The sequence below is a fragment of the Dicentrarchus labrax genome, unplaced genomic scaffold (assembly GCF_905237075.1).
Source record: "Dicentrarchus labrax unplaced genomic scaffold, dlabrax2021, whole genome shotgun sequence".
Taxonomy (NCBI): domain Eukaryota; kingdom Metazoa; phylum Chordata; class Actinopteri; family Moronidae; genus Dicentrarchus; species Dicentrarchus labrax.
This window is the reverse complement of record NW_026136703.1, coordinates 20,872,890-20,894,145: the sequence shown is the minus strand read 5'-3', so window position 1 is coordinate 20,894,145 and position 21,256 is coordinate 20,872,890. Positions and strand designations below refer to the sequence as shown.

Sequence of the window (21,256 nt, the reverse complement as noted above, 5' to 3'; positions counted from 1 at the left end):
TTGTATGGTTTGGTTGTTGTATTTTTAATGGTGAATACTTCTGCTTCACTACATTTTCAGAGGGAAGTATTGAACTTTATAGTCCACTGCATTTATTTAATACCTTCATATAGGCGACTATGTACAGATTCATATTATTATTATCCCCAACTTGTATTCAGAGGCACACAAATAAAAAAAAACACAAGTACAGACAAAACAAAAGTCCCAAAACCATGCCAAAACACAACAATGATTCCTATACATATAATATATACTACATTTATTGTGTAATATGCTTAAATAGGATGCTAAAAATGCATAGAAATGACATGTAAATGAATCGTTACTGCACAAGGAACAAAGGAGTTTTTACTATGCTATTCAGAATATGATCAACTAATTAAATATGTTATAGGTTATCAATAAAGAGTACATAAAGTAATTATAATTAGCCCCTATATTTACCAGCTGCAACATTAAAGTACATTCATTATTATCAATAATTACCATCAAATAATGTAATCTTTATTATTATAAAATAGGCCTTTCTGCATGATGAGTACTTTTGGTAATTTAAGTATATTTTGTTGTAAGGAACTTTTGTGTTGATTCTGGCGGCCCCTGTGGACAAAAGCAGTAGTGTTTCCACCACCTTGTTTCATTGATTTCAAGGGGATTCCGACCCAGTGGCAGCTATTAAGAATAACTATATAGAAATAACCAATCTTCTCACTGATGGTCTCCTGTAGGTCACATAGAGGCATCAGTGTTAATCTGAGACTGTTTCATAACCAGTTAAAAACTCTTTGTAGTAGGTTTAAGTTAAATTTTTAATACAGGACTTTTACTTAACACAGTATTTTTATAATAAAACTTGTCGTAAACTAGTAATACTAGTATACTAGTACTTATCCCACTACTGAAAACTGGTGTAATTTATACAATAGGTGTTGCAAAGAGGCGATAATATTGTTTATATAAATTGTGTTTTAATTAGTGGTTCATGCTCATGTTACCAGTAGTGGAAAGTATATTTAATATAAGTATTGTACTTAAGAACAGTTTTGAGGAACTTGAGTATTTAAGTAAAATTAGTATTTTCCTTTTGTGCTACTTTATACTTTAAAAATTAAATTAAACATTTATTTGTTACCTGTATTTACTTGTTACTTAGCAGATTAAATCATGAATCCAAAATATGTGATTAGTTTATGATGCATTGTTATATATTAAACACATTATTAAGCAGTTAAAATTAGGTCCAACTCAATGTGCTAAAACATTAAAATGCTGCTTGAGTGTTAATACATCAACAATAATCTAATATTATAATGTATAAAATAACCCAACTCTGAACATTCTGCATTATGAGAACTTTTACTGTTAATACCTAAAGTAGATATCGATGATAATACTTACTTACTTTTTCACATTGTAGTATTACTACCTTTACTTAAGTACAGGATGTGAGTACTTCTTTCACCACTGCTGGTATCAAACTGGTGTGATTTAAAGAAATGGGTTAAAAACTGGTGCATTTAGCAGCTGTTCTACACCTTTTCCTCATATCACATGATCTTCATCAGCAGATCAAGTTTAGATAAAATTATAGATATAGACAAATTTCGATTTTGTTTCTGAGCACTTTAACGACCTCTTGTCTACGTTGGCATAAGGACTTTGTGGTGAGACTGTTTTTCAAACTGCTGCTTCAATATCAAATCTCACTTTTAACCACAGGAAGTAACATTGTTATCATGAACACATTACTTTTTCATGCTTATGTACAACACTAACTTCACCCAGATCCTTAAAAACAACTAAATAACCCACACACGGAAAAAAAGTAAATTTTAGTGTGTATAGTAGTTTTATTACTCCAAGTTTTGGGATTACAGTGGTAGTCTTTAGGGAACGTTCAGTTTCAACAAGCCTTTCTCTGAGACAACATGAAAAAAACCAAAACATCTAAAACATCTTCTATATAGAGAAACAAATATATGCTCAACACTAATGGGCTGTGGTGTTCTTTTAATTATTTAAAACCCATGTTTGAGAGCCGACTGTCCAGCGCGTGATTCTCCCTCAGTCCAGTTAACAAGCTTGACTGCATGTGTTTAACCTGCAAAAATCAATGCACTGTATTGAGATATTCTGTTGTTGTCAGACCAGTATCAGCACCATGTTAGCCAGGGACAAAAAATTTCTGTTGATTTGTCAAAATTAAGCAATTTAGGCACTTATCAAGAAATTGGCAAAGGTTATGATGAAACTGCTACTGAAAGAATTTTTTATAAGCAAAATACTTTTTTTTTTTTAGTTTTATGCTTAACAGTCAACAAAAGATTGAGCAAAATCTACAGAACAGAAGATTTTTGAATTAACATCACAAACACATTCTAGACTAACCTTACAGAATATTAAACTAAAATCTAAATAGTCCAACGAGGCCTCACACACTGAGCATAAAGTGATATTACACAGCGCTGAGAGGATGCAGGTGCTTGGTTTGCTTTGCATATAAACTATGCCATGAACACCACTGCTTGTGCTGTTGTTCAGCTCAGATATAAAGACAGATACAGTGTCTGTCCATGTGCCTCTGTGAACCTCAGTCAGTCATACCTGCAGGTTCCCGGGTAGGTTTATAACACACTACTCTATAATGGACAAACATTTAAAAGTGCTTTACATTAAGGTACCTTCAATACATTCACCTCTACATTATGAAGTCTTCTATAATACCACACAGGTAACGAGTGAGCTGCAGTTGATGAGTATTCCTTTGGCAAAAGTAACATTTGCTTTTAGCAAAAGATATGGAGTGTGTCAGAGGAGTGTGGGGCTTGAGGACGAAGAGTTCTTTTTAAAATAAACGTCAGCAAGCTAATTAATACAGAGAAACCACTCTGTAAAATCTAAATCTAAAATATAAACCAAGCTTAAATAGACATTTTGGGGAGTATTTGCTTTGTTGCTGAGAGTTAATATGAAGCTACAGCCAGCAATTAGGTTAGTTTAGCAGAAAGACTGGATACAGGTAGAGAAGTGTTGATCAGGGGCAGAGCTTAGCCCAAATTCCCCAGGGATATCTTTTCTCATTTGCAGCAGCTATATGCACTGTTTTTAAAGCCAGTTGAGATAATATGCCTAAAAAATCTGTACATCATTTGGGAAAAAACATCATAGTTGCCCAGAAAAAGTGATCATCCTGTAGAACACAACAAATATTGAGGATGCAAAATTTTCACTCCTGCCACCTAAAAAGAGGCAAAATCTGTCTGATGTTACTATTTTTAAGTTCACATAAGTAGGGTAGAGATGAGGTGTAACTTGAAACCTGTTTTTGCTGAAGTATGCTGGAGTAGAGTTCACAGCATGAATGTTTTGCTGACAAATCTGCTATATGTGAATCAATGCCATAACACTGTAATAGATGGCGATATCTCCCTAGCAATAGAACTTTTACTCCTTTGATTCGGTCCAGTCAGAGAGACCGAGAGGAAATGGCACGAAGTTGAAGTTAATTTAAAAGCCAAAAAGATTTGAGGCTTTTGAAAAAACATTTGAGGCTAGGGCCCCAGAAAGTATCGGACTGATATCAGTATCGATGGATACTCAAGGTGTCAGCGTCCGTATTGGTATCGGACATGAAGAAGTGGTATTGAGCCATTCCTAGAAACAGGGAAACAGCTAGTCTGGCTCAGTATTTGAACGACTCAAACAAAGGAGATATAATGTGTGAATTAAAAGTAGTGAGCTTTACAGATGCTGGTAGGCAGATTTTGTTACTTTTGATCAGAGCCAGGCTAGCTGTTAGTAAGCAGCCGGTTCGCTTAGCTTAGCATAAAGACTGGAAACGGGGAAACAGCTAGCATAGCTCTGTCCGTATTTTATTTCCCTTTTGTGTAATCCATACAAAAACCATAAAAACGACAAGTTGTGGTTTTCCAGTGGGTTATGTGCCGGACTATTTCCTGTAAACCCCCCCATACAACCGCAACTTGTCGTTTTTATACTTGTTGTTATACTTTTATACTTGTTGTTTTTGTACGGATTAAAGATATGACGTGATAATCAGTTAGCTTTAGAGGTGCTGGTAAGGATCTTGTTATCCTTGGGCAGAGCTCGGCTAGCTGTTTACCCCCGTTAAGCTAAGCTGCTGGTTCTACCTATATTTGCCGTACAGACTTTAAAGCGTTATTGATCTTCTCATCTATCTCCCGGCAAGAAAGCAAATAAACGTATTTCCCAAAATGCCAGTGTATTCCTTTAAGTGTGTAATTCCGTCCATAAAGTAGTTAATTTTGTGCTATTAATCATTTTTTTAAAAAGCAAGTGTGTCTGACTTTTCTAATTACATTTCTCACTTTGGAGAAAAACTCTTCAAACCTCAAGCCAATTTACCAGGAGGAGAAAGTAATGAAGAAGAGGGGGGTTACATAGATTGAAAATCACAACTAAGAGCAGTGTGTAATCTCCTAACAGTGCCAGGTTATTATTCAGAATTGCATTCACACAGTATTCAGCCTATTGCACATTAGACTTCTTCATTGAGTGCAGAGAGCCAAAGGTCTGGGGCCGTTTAATTTTTCTTCTTCAGGATTAAGACAACAAATCGACAACAGTCTCAGAAGTTGAGAATCCAAAAATGTCTTCATCATGATTGGGAAATAAGATGACCATGACCTCTTCCACTTCATTACAAGGCATCTGCTCTTGTTTAGTTTTTTTAAAATATATTCTTGATTAAATGTACTGTGCCTCACCAAATAAAATAAAAAATGATGGCAGAGGGTGAAACCTGGGCACTCATACAGTATGTTAAAGGTTAGAAGTAATTTCTAATTATTATTTAATTAGGTTTTTTTTTCTTCTCAAAAGTCTATAAAACATCAGCAGGATTTCTTCTTTTAAAAAGCTGGGTAAAGAAATATTCCCATGGCAGCATTGCCTCGAGACGTTTTTACATAAATAGAAAATTAAAAAAAACACGCAAAAGATTAAATAATCGGACAAATGCAACAGGTGAAAGCAGGAGTTTAAATTAAGACAATAGAATAGAAGAAGTGTGCAGGGGGAAAGTAGGGAGGAGGGGGGTTAAAAGCTGTTGGCACAAGGGAAAGGGAAGAGAGGGGGGGAGCTGTCCTCAGTGTTTCAGTCTCTTAGGTGCTGCTAGTAAGGGCCTTTTGTGTGTCCAAAGATCCCGATGGGAAAGTGTTTGACGTGCGAGGACCACTGCGCCGCCAGCTGGAAAAACTTGACATCGTTCCACTCGACGCCGTCAATCAATACTGCAGAGGAGGAAAACAAACATTATTATACAGTTACACTTTTATTGCTGGAGTTAATGATACTGTTATCCTGAACAATTCTACTTTATGCTTCAACCACACTATATTCAGAGGCAAATATTGTACTTTCTACTCCACTTTATTTGATAACTTTAGGAATTAGTTACTTTCCAGATTCAGATTAATAATATCAACAAGACTTTACTGACGCCAAGCTGGTCTTCTTGCTGTTGGACTAGTAAGTAACTTTAGCTGGCTTGCTGCCTTGTGTTGTTGCACTGGGGTTGATGTTTGACTGTGTTGACAAAGTTGTCGATCTTTGTGTCATAAATAATGTAATAATAACAAATGCACGTGTACAGCTGTCCATATTTATGACAGTGGTATTGCAACTGGATGCACCGAATTGCAAGAAATACCAAATCTTACATAATGTTGCTTTAAGCGTGGTGGTAAATGACACTATTGTTCAACAATCAGGAAACATTAGAAATGGGAAAACCACTTAAAAAATGTAAGTGAGCAGCATCTATTTCCACAGAAGCTCAGACAACAAAAAATAAACCAAAAGAAAATATTGTATCTTTTATTGTCAGATGAAAATGGTATCAACCATTTCATGATGTGATGAAAAAAGTGTAGAAAAGTACCTCTCAGCATGGTCTGCTGTTGCTTGGCAGTGCAGATGAGCCGGCTGATGCTCTCGATCACTTGACTCTTCGACTCTACCTCCTTGTCTTTGCTCTTTTTTGGCAGGAACATGACTGGCAGAAGGGAACAACAGAGATGCACGCTGTGAGCAAATGAGGGATTCAGAATCTCTCTGGTCTCCGAGGATTAAACGACATTTGGCCTTTTGGTGCAACGCTTGAGGTTGGACTGTAAAAGACTGGATTTGAGCAGATTGCGTGCACTCCTGTAAATACCATTCTTCCACAGAAATTGTGTCTTAATGACTGTCTCCAGATTATGGAGCCATTAAAATGTAGCATGTGTAATTGTGAGGTGAATTATTCATTTAAGAAGATAAAGAAGATAACACATACAGTCTACAAATCCAAAGACTCATGGATGCAGCAGCTTACCCTTCTTATTCTTCTCCTTGGTCACCACAGTCATGGACATGGTGGGCTGGGGGCTCGGCTCTGCGCCCCCCAGTGGCAGCCGGCTGACCTGCAGCGAGCGGAAATTGCACTTCAGAGTGTTTTTGGAGGAGGAGTCCCGCTTCTCCATGTCTTTCTTCCTTTCTGTCGGAGCCACCCAGTAGTCCACCTGAAGGCCCATCAGTTCCGTCTGACCTACAGAACTACAGAAAACAGTCAGTGAGGTGTGTATTGTCAAAATACCTTCATTTATAACTCTTTTTATGTATAATTTATATAATTTATTAACTACACCTGCTTTACAAAATGTGTAAAAGAAATAAAAATAACAATATATAATTTTTATATTCAAATTTGCTTTTTTTTTTTGCTGCATTTTGCTGAAATAGTCCTTCACCAGACATCACATTATACCTGTAAGCACAGAAGCTAGTGGTGACGGAGGGAGAGGAAGGTGGGGTGGGCGACGCCTCTTTGAGAGCGGGTGATATTTGTGGGGGAGTGGACGAGAGCAGCGAGGAACCCAGAGGTGCTGCGTCATCAGAATCTCCTAAAGGGGAGAAAACAGTCAATCATTTATTTCCAGAAAATATATTTGTATATTCAGGTGGAGAAATGCTTTTGTTTGAAGCTGCAGATGTGCTAAGGTGTCTGGTGTAACTTTGAGATGCTTTGGTGCAGGTTAGTATGTAAAAACGTTTAATAATATATATTTTTTTACATGTATCTTTTTTAAATTTCAAACAAACTTATTCCTTACCTGATGTTGCAGATGTTTGCTCCACGATGCCGACTTTCACCATCTGAAGAATAACAAAAACAGGATGTAAAGGGTGATAACTTGTAACACACAGTAAATATTTAGGGGGACTCTGGAATTAAAGTGGCTACTTACACCAATGAAAGGGATGAATTTCTGACATGAGTCCTCATCAGGGCTGTGGAGAGGCAGCAGAAGCCAAAAGAGAGTTCAAGTAAAAAGGAGGCAAGAAAATAATCAATATGCTATGATGAAAAGGGAAGAAATTATGTACGGATGAAAATCGAATCGAATCTAAAGGAACTAACTCAATACTTTGATGTGAAAAGATTACCATTCGAGGAAATTGCATCTACAGTTATTAACACTGAGATCTAGTAATTAGTAACTTGTTAATGCTGACTTTTGATTTCCAATGAATCACATCTGGAAATACAGTTGTCGTCCATTGCATAGAAGGTATGCAACGTTATCACAACCCAAACAGAATCAACAGAGCATGCTGCACTTGCTGCTGGGCTTCGAACCACCACTAAAACAGATTCAGTTCCCGACTGCAGGCCCCTTATTGTAGCTGGAGAAGCAAGAGAGCAAAGCATGCAAGCTATCGGCCGATTCGAGGCCTCTGACAAAGCCATCCAGTTATTGCAGAGACAGACTGGATCTACCAAACCAAACTCAGAAGGGCATTCAGGAGGCAGCAAGTCCATCGGGGAGCAACTAAATACTACAGAGTCATAAAGAAGTGGATGAGAAGGAAGAGCACCAACCTACATCCAAAACTTCTCCTGTTCCATGCACTACCTGTACCGGAAGTGCATGACTACACTTACAAGCCTTCCATGAACTATTTTCCTGGCAACAACCAGAAAAATTGCCTGAATGGTTCTAGCTCTACGTTTTAAAGACGTTTGATGATGTGAAAGGTTGTTGCTCTTGCCTTGAGGAAACCTGCCATCGCCCCCCCAGGGAAGAAACAGAGAGACTACAGAGGAGGGGAGAGAAGGAGAGAAGACAGTGTGCAGTAGGTCACAGTTTGCAAATCAAAGCCACGTTTTCTTTTCCCAACACAACACAACTCTGCTGTAATCGGTTTTAGAGCAGCCAGAGAGAGAAAGCCAGATGTCTGCCTGGTATGTGAGTGATTTATGTTCATCTCGCCTTGCAGGGATGGATTATGACAGAACACATGGCCTCCGTCTCATGTGTTTGATCCATATTGGCTTAAATGGTGTATCGGCTAAAAGATGCACATGCATGTCAATCCATGTAGATGGACGTAGAACTACTGTATGGACGTAACACATGCACTAGTTCTGCATATCTGTTAACACTAGTTTCTAGGTTGAAAGTTGTTGTAGTTGTTTTTAATTGTCATTTATCTTGTTTTATCTTTTACATTTTGGATTTTATTTATTTTTTATCCCTTGTTTTACTGTGAGTTACTTTGTAACTTTATTTTTGATGCTATAATTTATATTATTATTGTTACTTTGTCACAGCCAACTTAAAGACCATACCAGGGGTTTTCATTTTATGTTGATTCTAGCGCCCCCTGTGGACAAAAGCGGTAGTGTTTCCATCACCTTGTTTCATTGATTTCAAGGGGAATCTGATCAAATCTGACCCGGTGTCAAACATGAAGAATTACTATATATAAATAAAAATATTTTGTTGATGGTCTTGTTTGTTTATGTAGGTCAACATTAAAAGCAATATCTCCTCTGTAGAATGTTTAATGTTAATATCTTTTTCTTTAAAAGAATTTAACAATTTAAACATTCAACTTATACATCTCCATGTGTTTTCACTATTTCTAAACACTTGTCATTTTTGCACAGTTGGTAGTATTTTGTAAAAGCTTTAACTAAGTCACTTTATTTTATAGATCCATCATTTTCTAATAATTTCCAAGAAGTTTTCCCAATTTTTCCAATTTCCCAACATTTTAAATGTGAAAAACAAATGTTAGGGCCACCTGCCAAAAAATACTCAGCTCTGCCAAATTCAGCCTTAAAATAAGCTTATAGACTTTAGCATTAAAACATAATTGCATATATTTTAAAAATATATTAATACAATGTTAAAAACAGGCTCAGTAGTACAGTCAATCATAACACTTGATTATGATCAAATCATAATCATGATTTGATGGTGACATTAGACTACACTGAACCAAACATGTAACCTAAATGTTGATCCTGCTGGTTTAGGTTGTTGATCGCACTTTGACGTTGTCAATTTACTGACGGTGTGCAGGTTTTCTACCTCTAAAGGGACAAATAACAGACAGACATGGATGGCCAGAAGCACATGGAGATCATGGAGAGGAAACAGCAGGGAGGAAGAAACAGAAGAAAAAGCTGCAGAGGAGGGAGAGGAGGGAGAGGAAGGAGGAGATAGAACTGATTTTAATTGGTCTCTTGCCACTTTATCAGCACGTTTTACCCTTTAGTCACTCCTCTGATATCTTATCAGTGAGGACTGTTTGGAGTAGAAACTAAGAAGCCAGAATTATATTTATGTGTTGAGGACATTCTTTCATTAATGCCAGAAATAATAATCTTCATAGATGCCTGATTTATAAAATAACCACAACAAGAGCACGCAGAAACTCATCATTTATGCTGCAACACACTGATGCATGAAGCACTTAAAGGAATAGTTAGATAGACATTTTGGGAAATACGCTTATTTTCTTTCTTCCTGAGAGTTAGGTCGATACCACTCTCACATGATAAATGCAAAGCTACTGCCAGGAGATGGTTAGCTTAGCTTAGCATAAAGACTGTAAACAGGGGGTAACAGCTAGCCTGGCTCTTTCCAAATGGAAGAAAATCTGCCAACCAGAATCTCCAAATCTCATGTTTGTTAAATCCACACAATAACTGAAGCATAAAAAGGACAATCTGTGGTTCTACGTGGCATTTTGGGCAGGTCTATTTCCTGGCTGAAATAGTCCCACACATAATTCAACAACAAATCGTCAATTTTACAGTTCAGTTTCTGTACAGATTACAGAATAGACACATATGTAGAGATTTTTTTGTCCATTTCCCCTCTTTGTAGTCTTTATGCTAAGCTGCTTGCTGTAGCTTCACAGATAGCATATCTATTAATATTTATATATATTTAATGTAATAAACTTTCAATCATGACAGCTCTTGAATCAAAACTGACTCACCCAATGTACTGAAACAATGTCATACAAATAAACTACAAGACACTTTTAATGGCTTTTTTTTTTTTTTTTTACATCTGTACAACATATTGATTCCGTTTAAATAAAGTTAAAAATATATAATATGCTGTTATTACAGACATGTTTGAACTAACTGCAGCCTCTTTTTTTGGGGGGGATGGTGTTTAAATTTGTGTTAGGTAAGTTGAGATTGTTTTCCAAAAAACTACCATCCTTATCTAGACATATAAAGCGAAACACACAAGATATTGTTGAGAAAGGCTCTGTTCAAAGCCTGGATTCAGTTATTAATGTAGTTACAAATGTCAATGATTTTGACTGAGGTTTTCTTACTTTTGGAACAGAGCCCAGAAGTTCTGGTTTTTCTTCAGCTCTCTATTCCTTTAAGTGTATATCTTTAAATCAAGAGTAGTTGTTGAGATGCAGCTTCGGCAATTAAAGCTGCACCAGATATTTCTGCAGCTAACTGGCAGATAAAAAATGCAGCAAGACATTGATTTTACAACCCAGAAATTGTGTAAAGTGATCTACTCTGCTACCACACCAAAATGTATCAAACAGATGGGAGGCAGGAGATCTAATGTAGAATGAGTCCACATTTCTTTGATTTATTTTCTTGCAGTTTCTCAACAGTTTGTATTTTTTCATGAAATTTCCCTTTGTTTGAAGTGACCAAATGTGAAATTTGGGGGTAGATGCGCCTAACCACAATTTAATTTGGGCAAAAAGGATGATGCTAGTGTGTCTTGGTAGGAATAAGACTCTCTTCTGTATTGCATCTGATGTCTAGGCTGATAAATAAAAACATTGTCTGGTGCAGCTTTAATTAGTTCAAGAAATCTCATTCTGTGTCTGCTTGCTTCTGTTCTTTATAACTCTGCTGTGTTAGAGCAGAGTTAGATCTTATCTGAGAAGTTCATGGTTCAGCTAGTAATAAAAAAGAAACATCTCTGCAGCTGTTAAAGTGACAAGCTCCAGCAAAGGCTGAGAGGGTTCAAGGGGAAATGGCTCCAACACACAGAAAGCACATGAATCACACTATAAGCTACGTGATAAACAAACTCAATCGACCACAATACCTTACTGCAAAATCAAAATGAAAGCTCTTTTTCCTTCAAAGAAAGAAAAGAAAAAATACAACAAAAAGATAAAACATGTTATTCACACACACACACAGTGATGGAAAGACAGTGATGTTTAGAAGACAGACCCCCCCCCCACCATGTCAGACGCCGCCACTCCAACACAAACTCCACAACATTAGTGAAACTGTTACCTTTTTTTTTTATTTTCAAAAGGGGGTTGAAAACATTTGTAATTTGTAATATATGTTCATTTTATTTCACACACTAATCCTGAATAGATTCGTCACTAGTGCCACCAACAGTTGGTTTCAGTGGGACATTATGTTGCTAGTGGCAACCGCTCCACAATTAGCAGTTAACTGACACTACAGCTGCTATTTTGTCATCTGGGCAGATTCAAAGGTTCTGTTCAGCTACAGACAGGAGGCAGGTTTAAGCCTAATATTAAGATTATTTGTTATTATTACATTTATTATTGACTGTTGATGAATCCTGAACGAAACTGGTTCAAGAACCAGAGATAACTAGGTGGAAGAGGGGTACTCCTAATCCACTCTTCCCAATAGTTCCAGTTCGGAGCGTTTTTTGAACCATTCATTTTTATCTCCACTTACCATGTTGTAACTAAATAGATTCAACATGCGTGCGTGCCGGAATCTGAAACAAAAATATGCAATACAATTCATTTTTAGAATACCCTTCATCTAACTTTATAGCATCCCTTTTTTTTTTGCTGATGTGTAATCACTGACTTTGTTTCACAATTGCAACCAGTGAAACTTCCTGTTTTCACTTTACTGGAAGGGTGTTTGGCGCTCTGCACAGCTGTGCCAGAATTTGTAGGTAATGTCAAAAAAATTTATAAAATGTATTTTTAAAAGCAAGCTATCACTTTTTCACAGTCAATCTTTTACGTAACAGTTCAATCCCCTTTTGAAAAACAGCTGAAAGCTCGGCATTAGAAGCACTTGTTAGATGAAACCCTCCAGACTTTTTCAGGGTTACTCACAAAAAACACATTTAAAGTCTCACTTCTGTAAGTGCTCACGCTGTAATTTTCTCAGACCTGTTATTAAATGAGATTGAAATCCTGAAAAGAAAAGAAAACATACCTCTTCTGTTTGTAGGTGAGCATGGCCTCTGCGATGGGAAGCTGGTGAGCTCCGTTAGCTCCCATCATGTACTGAGTTACCCTTGACACTACGTCTGGGTTCTCCTGGGCTGCACAAGGGCACAGTGATTAATTCTCTACTACTGACTGTACAGTACCTGAACACATCATCAGAAACAATAGTCAAGATGCTCACATTCATTTCTTAATTTCAAATCTAAATTATTTAAGAAGCAAAAATGACCGGTTTTCCATATTGTAGATGTTCTCTAAAGACTACTGGAAACTAAAAATAGGTATTTAATCGTCAGTAAGACGTAAGAGCCCACCAACAACAGGAGCTTCTGGTTTGTGAAACAGGTCCCTCCAAGCTGCGTCCTGGAACAAACTGTTGTATCGATAGTCAATAGTGCCGAGATATTTGGAGACTGGATGTGTGCCTAAACCAATAAAAGAAAAACAGTCAAAATCAGACAACAAACAGCTTTAAAGATGCAGTGTTAAATGAATATAACTAACAAATAAGACCAATACAAAGAGGACTGAGAGCCTCCTCTGGTTTGTTGCCATCAGGAAGATGTGTTAGTTTGCTTTATAGGACAAACCTGCCTAGGTAATGGCAGGTGGTGAGAGGAGTGAAAGAAAGATAGAAAAATATTTTTTCCGACATGCTTGTCTCATCATAAAAGCCAAAGCTTGATTTTTGAGAAACACTAATACCATTACCAGAAGTCTCCAGGAGTCTCTACTTATCCATTTTCAGTAATTATAGCATTTGGACAAATATAGCACTTTTAAATATTACCAGAAAAACAAAAACATGAGAGTAGCATTAGGATTAGACTGTAACCTAACCTAAAGGGATGATAAGGAACCTCATGTAGCCGAGCCAGTCAGGGGTCTTATGGGAAAGGTGGTCCACAAAAAGCCTCAGAACAGCACTGAGATAGTGCTGCGCTCCAGCCACTGCGATCTTTATGGGAATGGGCGTCTGGGAGTTACAGTTGCAACTAGGAAAGACAATAAATACACAGCTTACAATCGAAACCATCAAATTTGGTAAAGGGAAATAGGACTTCACATAGTAAACTCTTCTTATTAATCACAGTTAATTCAGCAGCATGTGAGAGACTGACTTACAATCTCTGTATGCGGGAGACGATGGTGTTGAACGCAGCTTGGATGTCGGCTGTGGTGCAGGTGCAGACCACTGGTAGATGGTGGTTTTGCAGCATATCTGAAAGATACTGAGAGAGAAGGAAAATCAGATTAGTGGCAAAAACTCAAACTGAAAACTGCATGACTTCATTATGAAAAACATTTCACTGTTTTTGGTTGAATAATTTATTACCAGCTATCTTTTAACATTCGTAAAAGAAGAAGAAAAGAAAAAAAAAGTAATGCTTCACAAACAATTATTTTCAAGAGTCTGTTTAACTTTTGGTTAAACAGACAAATGGTGATTACCAAGGCAAGTATAAAGAAAAAGACATATGCAAAGTAGGAGCCATTTCAAGCTTGTGCTGATATTCCTTACCTGGCCCTGCCAGTCCGATGTGTTGATGAGAATGATGCTGTCAGGGAGGTGGTTATCAGACACCAGGATGTGGTTTAGTTGGTCATACACCGTCTTTCTTGGGATCTAGGCAGGTGAAATAAGTAAAATAAAATAAGGGCCCATATTTTTGATGTAAGGACTGCAAAATATGAGATTTTCTTCAAGTGAATCTGGAAGATTCAAAACTTTAAAGTGACTGAGTTGTTTTGCCAGGACTTTGCCTGACATAATGGCTTGTAGAGATGTTTTGCCTGTCATATTAACTGTTATATAGGGTCAACAATCGGGGTAAAGCTCTGTTACTGTAAAAAATAAAAATAAAAAACTTTCAGGACAATATTTTTCTTTTTGCAGTTCTTTCGTCCTACCTGTAGGTGGCAGCGTGTGTCTAGGGACCGCTCGTTGTCCAGGCTGTTGGCCCTCTCGTTCTGCGGCCTGCTGGGCTGGCGCTCCTTCAGTGACGTGCTCCTGCCTCGCCTCCCTGCCAACTTTGGTTCTTGCCTAAAAAATGAAAACAGCAGAGGAAGAGAGATGGAGGACTGGCAGAGATGTGATGGTCAACAACAGGAAGCACAATCCTGATCTGTAGGAGATGATTAAAGACAAAAATATCGATTCAAATCAAAACCTGATGCACTATTTTCCCTTTTTAACACTGAATTCACATCAGTTTGTTTCATCTATCGTGTTGTTTTCTGTGAATTTTTATCATAAAGATTTATGTGAGCTTTAAAAAACCCCATCTTACTATGACGTATATCAAAGCTTTAAAGAAGTGGGTTATTCTTTTTTATATATTTCTACCTGTTGGATGAAATGATAAGGGACTCTGTCTTGGTCATTTTGCCACTTGGTGGCAGTCTCTCTAAAAATGTGTCCATGTTGTCCATCTCCAGCTCTGTGGTCGGAGTAACCGCCTCCGGCTGCTCCTGAGGGGAAACAAAAGAGAAAAACAGGGTTTATGAGTTAGGAGCTAACAGATGTGTTTATGCATTTTTCTCTTTCTCAAAACAACACTTTTTCACACCTTAAATGTCTTGACTGTCCTTATGATTTATTCTTATTGTATTATGATTGCAAACTTGACTATTAACCCCTAAAATGTATCTCTTCTTCCTGTATGTGAAGTGAGTGTGAGACTACAACTTTCAACAACAAGGCAATAAAAAGAAAGTGCTTTACATTAGACAGAAAGGCATTGGGAAACACAAGGCAACATAAAAAGACATACATAACTTAAAATGTGCAATTATTTAAATGTTTAAAAGGCTGGAAGGCTCATTTTACCATGTTTCCCTCAAAATAATGACTTACAATAATAAATACTGATGCCAGTTATCAAAATAATGACTTACAATAATAAATACTGATGCCAGTTATTGATCTCAAGCAGCTTTAAGAGCTGATACTCACAAAGGAGACATTGTCAGACACACTGTCATCTGGAAATTTGGCCCCACCACACTTGGTTTTATCTGGGTCAATCTGGAATGAGATGGTGAGAAGAATAATAAACATTATCTGGGTTTGATGGAGTCCCAGGAACTTTTATTTCACAGAAAGTAAAGCATTGTTTCATTCAACAGAAGCCCTACAGTTTAATAAACAAACTGCTGGTCATATTATAACTGGTTTGAACCTGTGGACTGATGGGAAAATCGGAGCGGAGGAAGTGAAATTTTACACTTCTGTACTTCAGTGAAAGATGCCCTAAAGCGGGAAAATTAACGCCTTTCTGCTCCAGAGGATTTGATCATCGGTGCAGTTCAGTGGTTGCACTGGTCGGCCTTGAGCTGTTTCACTGTGGTATTAGTAACCCCGTTTGCTTAGGTAAATGTAGAAGGAGTAGGGGTCTGAGGTGGGCATGTGATCAGGCACACAAAGAAGCAGAAAAAGGCTGGTCTCATTTTACATAAACTGGAGTCACATGTTCAAAATATGCAGAAGGAGAACTGCTCCGCTGCTGCAGTTATTTATGGCTGTTTTTTACACACTGTGTTAATCACTGTGCTGCTGCAGTAATGTCGGTCTCACCGGGCTGGGAGGCTCCCTGTGGCTCCGGCTGCTGTGGATGCTCCCGATCTCAGTTTGAGAGCTGGAGAGGGAGAGACCCTCAAAATATGGCCTGAAACACAGGAAACAATATGGGCTGAAGTTAAGAAAACAAACACAAATCAGTTTGACTGTTATTGACTGATATGGGTGAGTTGGTCAGTATAGATCACAGTGTTTTAAGTATGGTACCATTCAATAAAGTACAGAACACGTACTGAAGCGATGGCATACTAAACTCTACCACCATCACCAATCTCTGACTTTACACTTTGATTTGCATTTTAGACTTAGACCTGCATTAGAAACTGTGGGTGTGGAGTTGGAGACACAGGTGTTTACAAGGCAAAAAGAAAGAAAAACACTGGTGAATTGAATTTAGGGAAGTGAAAGATCTAGAATTAATGGCAATTGACTTACACTGGGATCTGAAAGCCAGGATGTCTCAGCCTCTGCTGCTTTGTTTGGTTTCTCGTTTTTACGTGCAGATATGCAATGCTTCACTGCTGGAGTACTCCTTTAACTTTATGAGTATATGTTTATATGTCCTATTATATAAAAGTTTTAAAAAGAAAACCTAAAGAAAACCCTGAACGTAATTTTTTTTAAATCATTAAAATGTCACTATCATAGAGTACAAGCACAAACTATTGGATAAATACAGCTGCAATAACAAGGCTAAAATTTATAGTAAGGCAACCTCGCTTGCTGCAGGGTTTAAGGAAAAATTAAGGAAATGGTGAGTCTACTATAATAAGTTGACATGCTTCCATGTTCAAAAAACACATTTTATCTTTCATACATTGCTGCAGTGGGCGGGACTGGACTGACACCCAGCCTATAGGTGGTGCCTGTTACAGCATTACCCAACATGAGCCTAGTGCTAGTTCTGGGCTGGTTCTAGTGCTGGTTTGGAAGTTGGTTCAACTTGTGAACCTTCAAAGAACCAGTTTTCCACATGCTAGAGAGCCATAACTAGGTCACACCCATTAAGGTTCAGTTCCATTTAGTGTAGCATTTCCAGTGAGCTGACATACACAACAGCAGCAACCTGACTCTGTTTGACCTGAATGGAACAAAACCTGTATTAGTATCATTGGTGAAACTGATGTTTACTACTACTATATGTCAAAATGGCTGCGGAAAACTTTTATGAAGATTTTTAACTTTATTATCATTATTTGGCCTGCAACGTAAGTCAGGTTTCTCCCAAATAAAGACACACACATACTCATTACTGCTGAGAAACACTCACTTGAGTTTGGGTTTTGGTGTGCTGAGGACGCTGTCGTCGTCATCAAGCTCCGGGCCGCTGTCACTCGGGTTCTCAAACTCCACACTGTCCAGGTCCAGGTCCTCCTCCTCCACCTCAGGGGGCGGCTCTGCAGGGTCCTGCTCTGAGTCCAACACCTTCACACACACATAAGTACAGACAGTACATCTTCAGTAGCTCAGCGGCTCCACAGTAGACAAACAAGAGAAAACTAAATTCCCACATCAACACGAGACAGAAACACCCACCTCGTCTGAAACTCTGAACCGCTTCAGAAGAGCCACCACTCGCTGTTTAAAGTTCTGCTGCTAAAACACAAGAGAATAAACACACAACTACAAGTCAGTCTGTGACCTAGTTATGATTTACTACAGTACTCTCAGCAATCCAATACAGAGATAACAGCTACAGCTGCTGCTGAGCTGGAGCTCCTCCATTTTAGTAATTTTACCGGCAGTAGATACATTTGCAGTGTTGGCTGGGTATCGATTTTGCTGCGTGTGCTCATGTAAATCAATAATCAAGCAACATCATGCCTCATCTGCTTTCTGGGGCTTTCATCTCCTGCTTCTGCTCACTGAGCTCTATAAAACCATATCCCCCACGAGAAACAAAACATATTTAAACTGTCTCATTAAAGCTCACTGAAAGGTGCTGAATATCTGCAAATTAATCACCTACAATACGAACATAATGAGGACCTAATGGAAATGTTTATTTTAGAAGCACATTCGACTACAGTACCTGAACACTCCTCAGCTACTGTATGCTGAACTCATCGACCACTACCTACGTCAACTACGTCTGAGGTAAAAAGATGGATGTTATCAGTCACCTTTACTACTTTACAGTGAACCAGGAAAGCTTCCACCAGATCAGGTGGGTTTGGCACATAAAATAACTTGTCTAGAATTGATTTTGAGATATACTGACAATGATTTTCATAGACTGCAGCTGAATTTTTCAGTAAGGTTTAGTTTAGTGCGGTTGCATTGCTGTAGAATTTAGTGTCATTGAATGAAAGACCCACAGAAATGCATGCAAATGTAACCATAACAGGCCACTGTTTCCCAAATGTAACTTCATCTTAAAGGAGTAACTTTTTGAAATCCACTTATTTGCTTTCTTGCTGAGAATTAGATTATTGGGTTAGAGAAGATCAATACCACTCTCAAGTCCGTGCATTAAATATGGCTCCACTGCCAGCAGCCGATTACCATAGCTCACCATAAAAGAGTGAAAACAGGGGGTCTGTCACAATAGCTGCCTTAGTTGTTTTTATCTTTTCCCATTATGTCTCTCCAACCCTGCTTTCACACACATCCTCAATTCCCCGGGTCCCTGCATTTCTATGAGGCTTTGAATTCATTGGCATTCTCCTCCTTTTCATCAGATGCCCTCAAACATTCTCCATCAATCCTGAGTTCCTGTGTCTGTGTGTAAATACCAGCCCCTTTTCCCAGTCAATTCCTAGATGTTACTTCACTTACGAGTGTGCACATTTTATTATTTCACCATTAAAATCTCTGAACTGTTCCCGCCTGTCTGGTTGTCTGCAGTTGGGGCCTTTTCCTTGCTGCCTCATACACACCTTGTGACAGAAACACTTAACCTGGGGGAGGACTCCATGAAGTTATTGCACCTGTCCAAGTTTACAACCATGAAACTAGAGGTCACAGTGTGGGAACTCTGCAAAGACACTGTCATGGTCGAAGGTTTGTTTCCTCAAACTAAACTTATACTTCAGTTGGGGCTCCTTTAATCCCTGGTTCACGTCTCTTACTCTGGTGATGGAGGGCGTTCTCACAATCGACCTCCTCTGCTTCTTTGGCTTCCTCACATCGTACTCATCATCCTCCAGATCCTGAAAACAATGAAGAGGAAGTTAAGACACATAAATGCATTATTTACACGTCTTCCAACCTCATGCTCCAACTAATCGCCAACCGACTTGCCGCTGACCAGAATGACGTAAAGTGCTTTGCCTCATGACCCTTAAAAGTCTGTTTGCATCAATCATTTCCAGGCCGACTCACCTGTCCCTGCACAGCATCGTCGCTGGCTTCCTGCTCCGAGGAGAAGCTCTCATACTCTTCCTCTGAGTAGTTATCTAAAGCAGAGGACAAGTAGGGAGATTAAAGGCTGTAGGGCGTAGAAGATCCCTCATACATATTTCAATGACCCTTTTAAATTTGACATGCAGCCAGGCTCTTAATATACATGATGTGTGCAGCACACACAGAGAGCTGTATTCTACCTGAATTTAAATCGCTTTCTGCACGATTAGCAAGAAAACCTTGAACCCTGTGATCCCTGCTCTATTTAGCCCATGGAGCATATTAGGTGATTATGATGGCTTCCTGCTGTTTTAACCTCACAACACCGGGGGTAATGAGTGGCAACGTGTACCGGAGCATTTGATCTTCTGTCCTCCCTGCAGGGCTGCCTCCTCGTGGTCTATTGGCTGACTGGACAGGGAAAAGATCCAGATCTCTGCCACCTTCCCCAGCATTTCTTTCTGGTTGCTGCAGAGAGGCAGGACCTGGCCTCCCTCTGTCGGGTGCTGCATCACCTGGGAGAGGTGAAAGAAAAGAGAGCAGAGGCAGAATATGAGAGAGGGGAAGAAATGTAGTGAGAGGAATGATCCACCACAGCGAGACTGAGTGATCTGAGCTCATTTCTCAGTTCTTTTGATTCTTCGTGAGTTTTGTTACTATGTTACTGTACTTTACTTTTCCCTTTACCTTCTACATTTACACACAAATATCTGTACTGAAGTCTTTACACAAGTATCTGTACCTCTACTTGATTAAATAATGTGTGTACTTTTGTCACCTCTGGCCTTTAGATACATTAACACTGTGAGCAAAATTTCTGTCAAAGTTGTATTTCATTTTTGTAGAGATATCAGGTTCTCCATCTGTAGTAAACTCTATACCATAATGCATTGCAAGCTCAGAGACTACGCTTGTTGTTGTTCAATTTTACTTGAATGTGGGAATTTGGATGTTATCACAGCCATCTGGGAATTCAAGCCACTGAGGCAGATAACAATATGTGTGCACACAGTCAAAACAGCTTTAACTTTTTAAATATTCAGGTCAATCATTCAACACAGCTTTATTGGTGTCCTCACTGTATTGCTTAAAACTAGATTTCAAAGTAAAGTACGTAGAAAATCCTGTAAAAGTCACATTTGTGTTGTGGGCTTTGATTTAAAAGAACAGTTTGACATTTTGTGAAATAAGGTTAATTGCTTTCTTCACTGAGAGTGAGATTAGAAGATTGACTCTCATGTCTGAATGGTAAATATGAAGCTACAGCCAGGAGACGGTTGAGGGGGGCCATACATTACACTCTGTCTAAAGTGCTTGTCGCAGGTGACAAAGAAGCCAGGGTTTGAACTTCTCTCCCTAAAATAAAAACGGAACTATTTCTGTCTTAACAGTGAATACTATGAATGTCTTAGCTAAACTAACCAGCTGCAGTTTAATGTGTATTATTAGATTTAGATATGAGAGTGGTATCAATCTTCTCATCTAACTCTTGGCAAGAAGACATTTTAGTTTGCCAAAAATATTCCTGTAAGATAATATTGTGAATTAAGCTTTGAGAGAATGACCCTAACCTCCCAACCAGGAGCAATCTTAATTATCCTAATTACCTATATTCATTAGATATTCACACCTGGGTGCTGCGGTTAACCACCCACAGTTTCCTGCTATTTGAAACTGAGGCTTCACTATTAAAGCAGCATCACAAACCCAGGTTATTTCAGGACGGCACCACCCCAAATCTGGATGACTCTCTTTGTTGTAGCGCAGTCCAGCAAGACC

General features: G+C 38.5%; 1 protein-coding gene across 5 annotated transcripts in view; it reads right to left on the bottom strand.

Moving 5' to 3' along the window:
• Positions 1–1,829: 1,829 nt before the first annotated feature.
• pacs2 (phosphofurin acidic cluster sorting protein 2) overlaps positions 1,830–21,256 on the bottom strand; it is a 62,989-nt gene continuing 43,562 nt past the window's right edge. Inside the window, exons 5-26 of one of the 5 annotated variants that reach the window (XM_051396024.1) lie at positions 19,830–19,992; positions 19,457–19,530; positions 19,204–19,284; positions 17,669–17,728; positions 17,403–17,557; positions 16,130–16,220; positions 15,509–15,580; positions 14,900–15,024; positions 14,464–14,596; positions 14,075–14,179; positions 13,678–13,784; positions 13,393–13,547; positions 12,867–12,977; positions 12,539–12,647; positions 11,421–11,453; positions 8,080–8,124; positions 7,275–7,317; positions 7,140–7,182; positions 6,794–6,929; positions 6,362–6,582; positions 5,927–6,040; positions 1,830–5,276 (exon numbers count right to left, since the gene is read on the bottom strand). In XM_051396024.1, coding sequence (XP_051251984.1) covers positions 5,158–5,276; positions 5,927–6,040; positions 6,362–6,582; positions 6,794–6,929; positions 7,140–7,182; positions 7,275–7,317; positions 8,080–8,124; positions 11,421–11,453; positions 12,539–12,647; positions 12,867–12,977; positions 13,393–13,547; positions 13,678–13,784; positions 14,075–14,179; positions 14,464–14,596; positions 14,900–15,024; positions 15,509–15,580; positions 16,130–16,220; positions 17,403–17,557; positions 17,669–17,728; positions 19,204–19,284; positions 19,457–19,530; positions 19,830–19,992 — 2,295 coding nt within the window. In that variant the 3' untranslated portion in view covers positions 1,830–5,157. The remainder of the gene's footprint in view (positions 5,277–5,926; positions 6,041–6,361; positions 6,583–6,793; positions 6,930–7,139; positions 7,183–7,274; positions 7,318–8,079; positions 8,125–11,420; positions 11,454–12,538; positions 12,648–12,866; positions 12,978–13,392; positions 13,548–13,677; positions 13,785–14,074; positions 14,180–14,463; positions 14,597–14,899; positions 15,025–15,508; positions 15,581–16,129; positions 16,221–17,402; positions 17,558–17,668; positions 17,729–19,203; positions 19,285–19,456; positions 19,531–19,829; positions 19,993–21,256) is intronic. The other 4 variants (XM_051396025.1, XM_051396026.1, XM_051396027.1 and 1 more) reach the window with 4 other exon arrangements.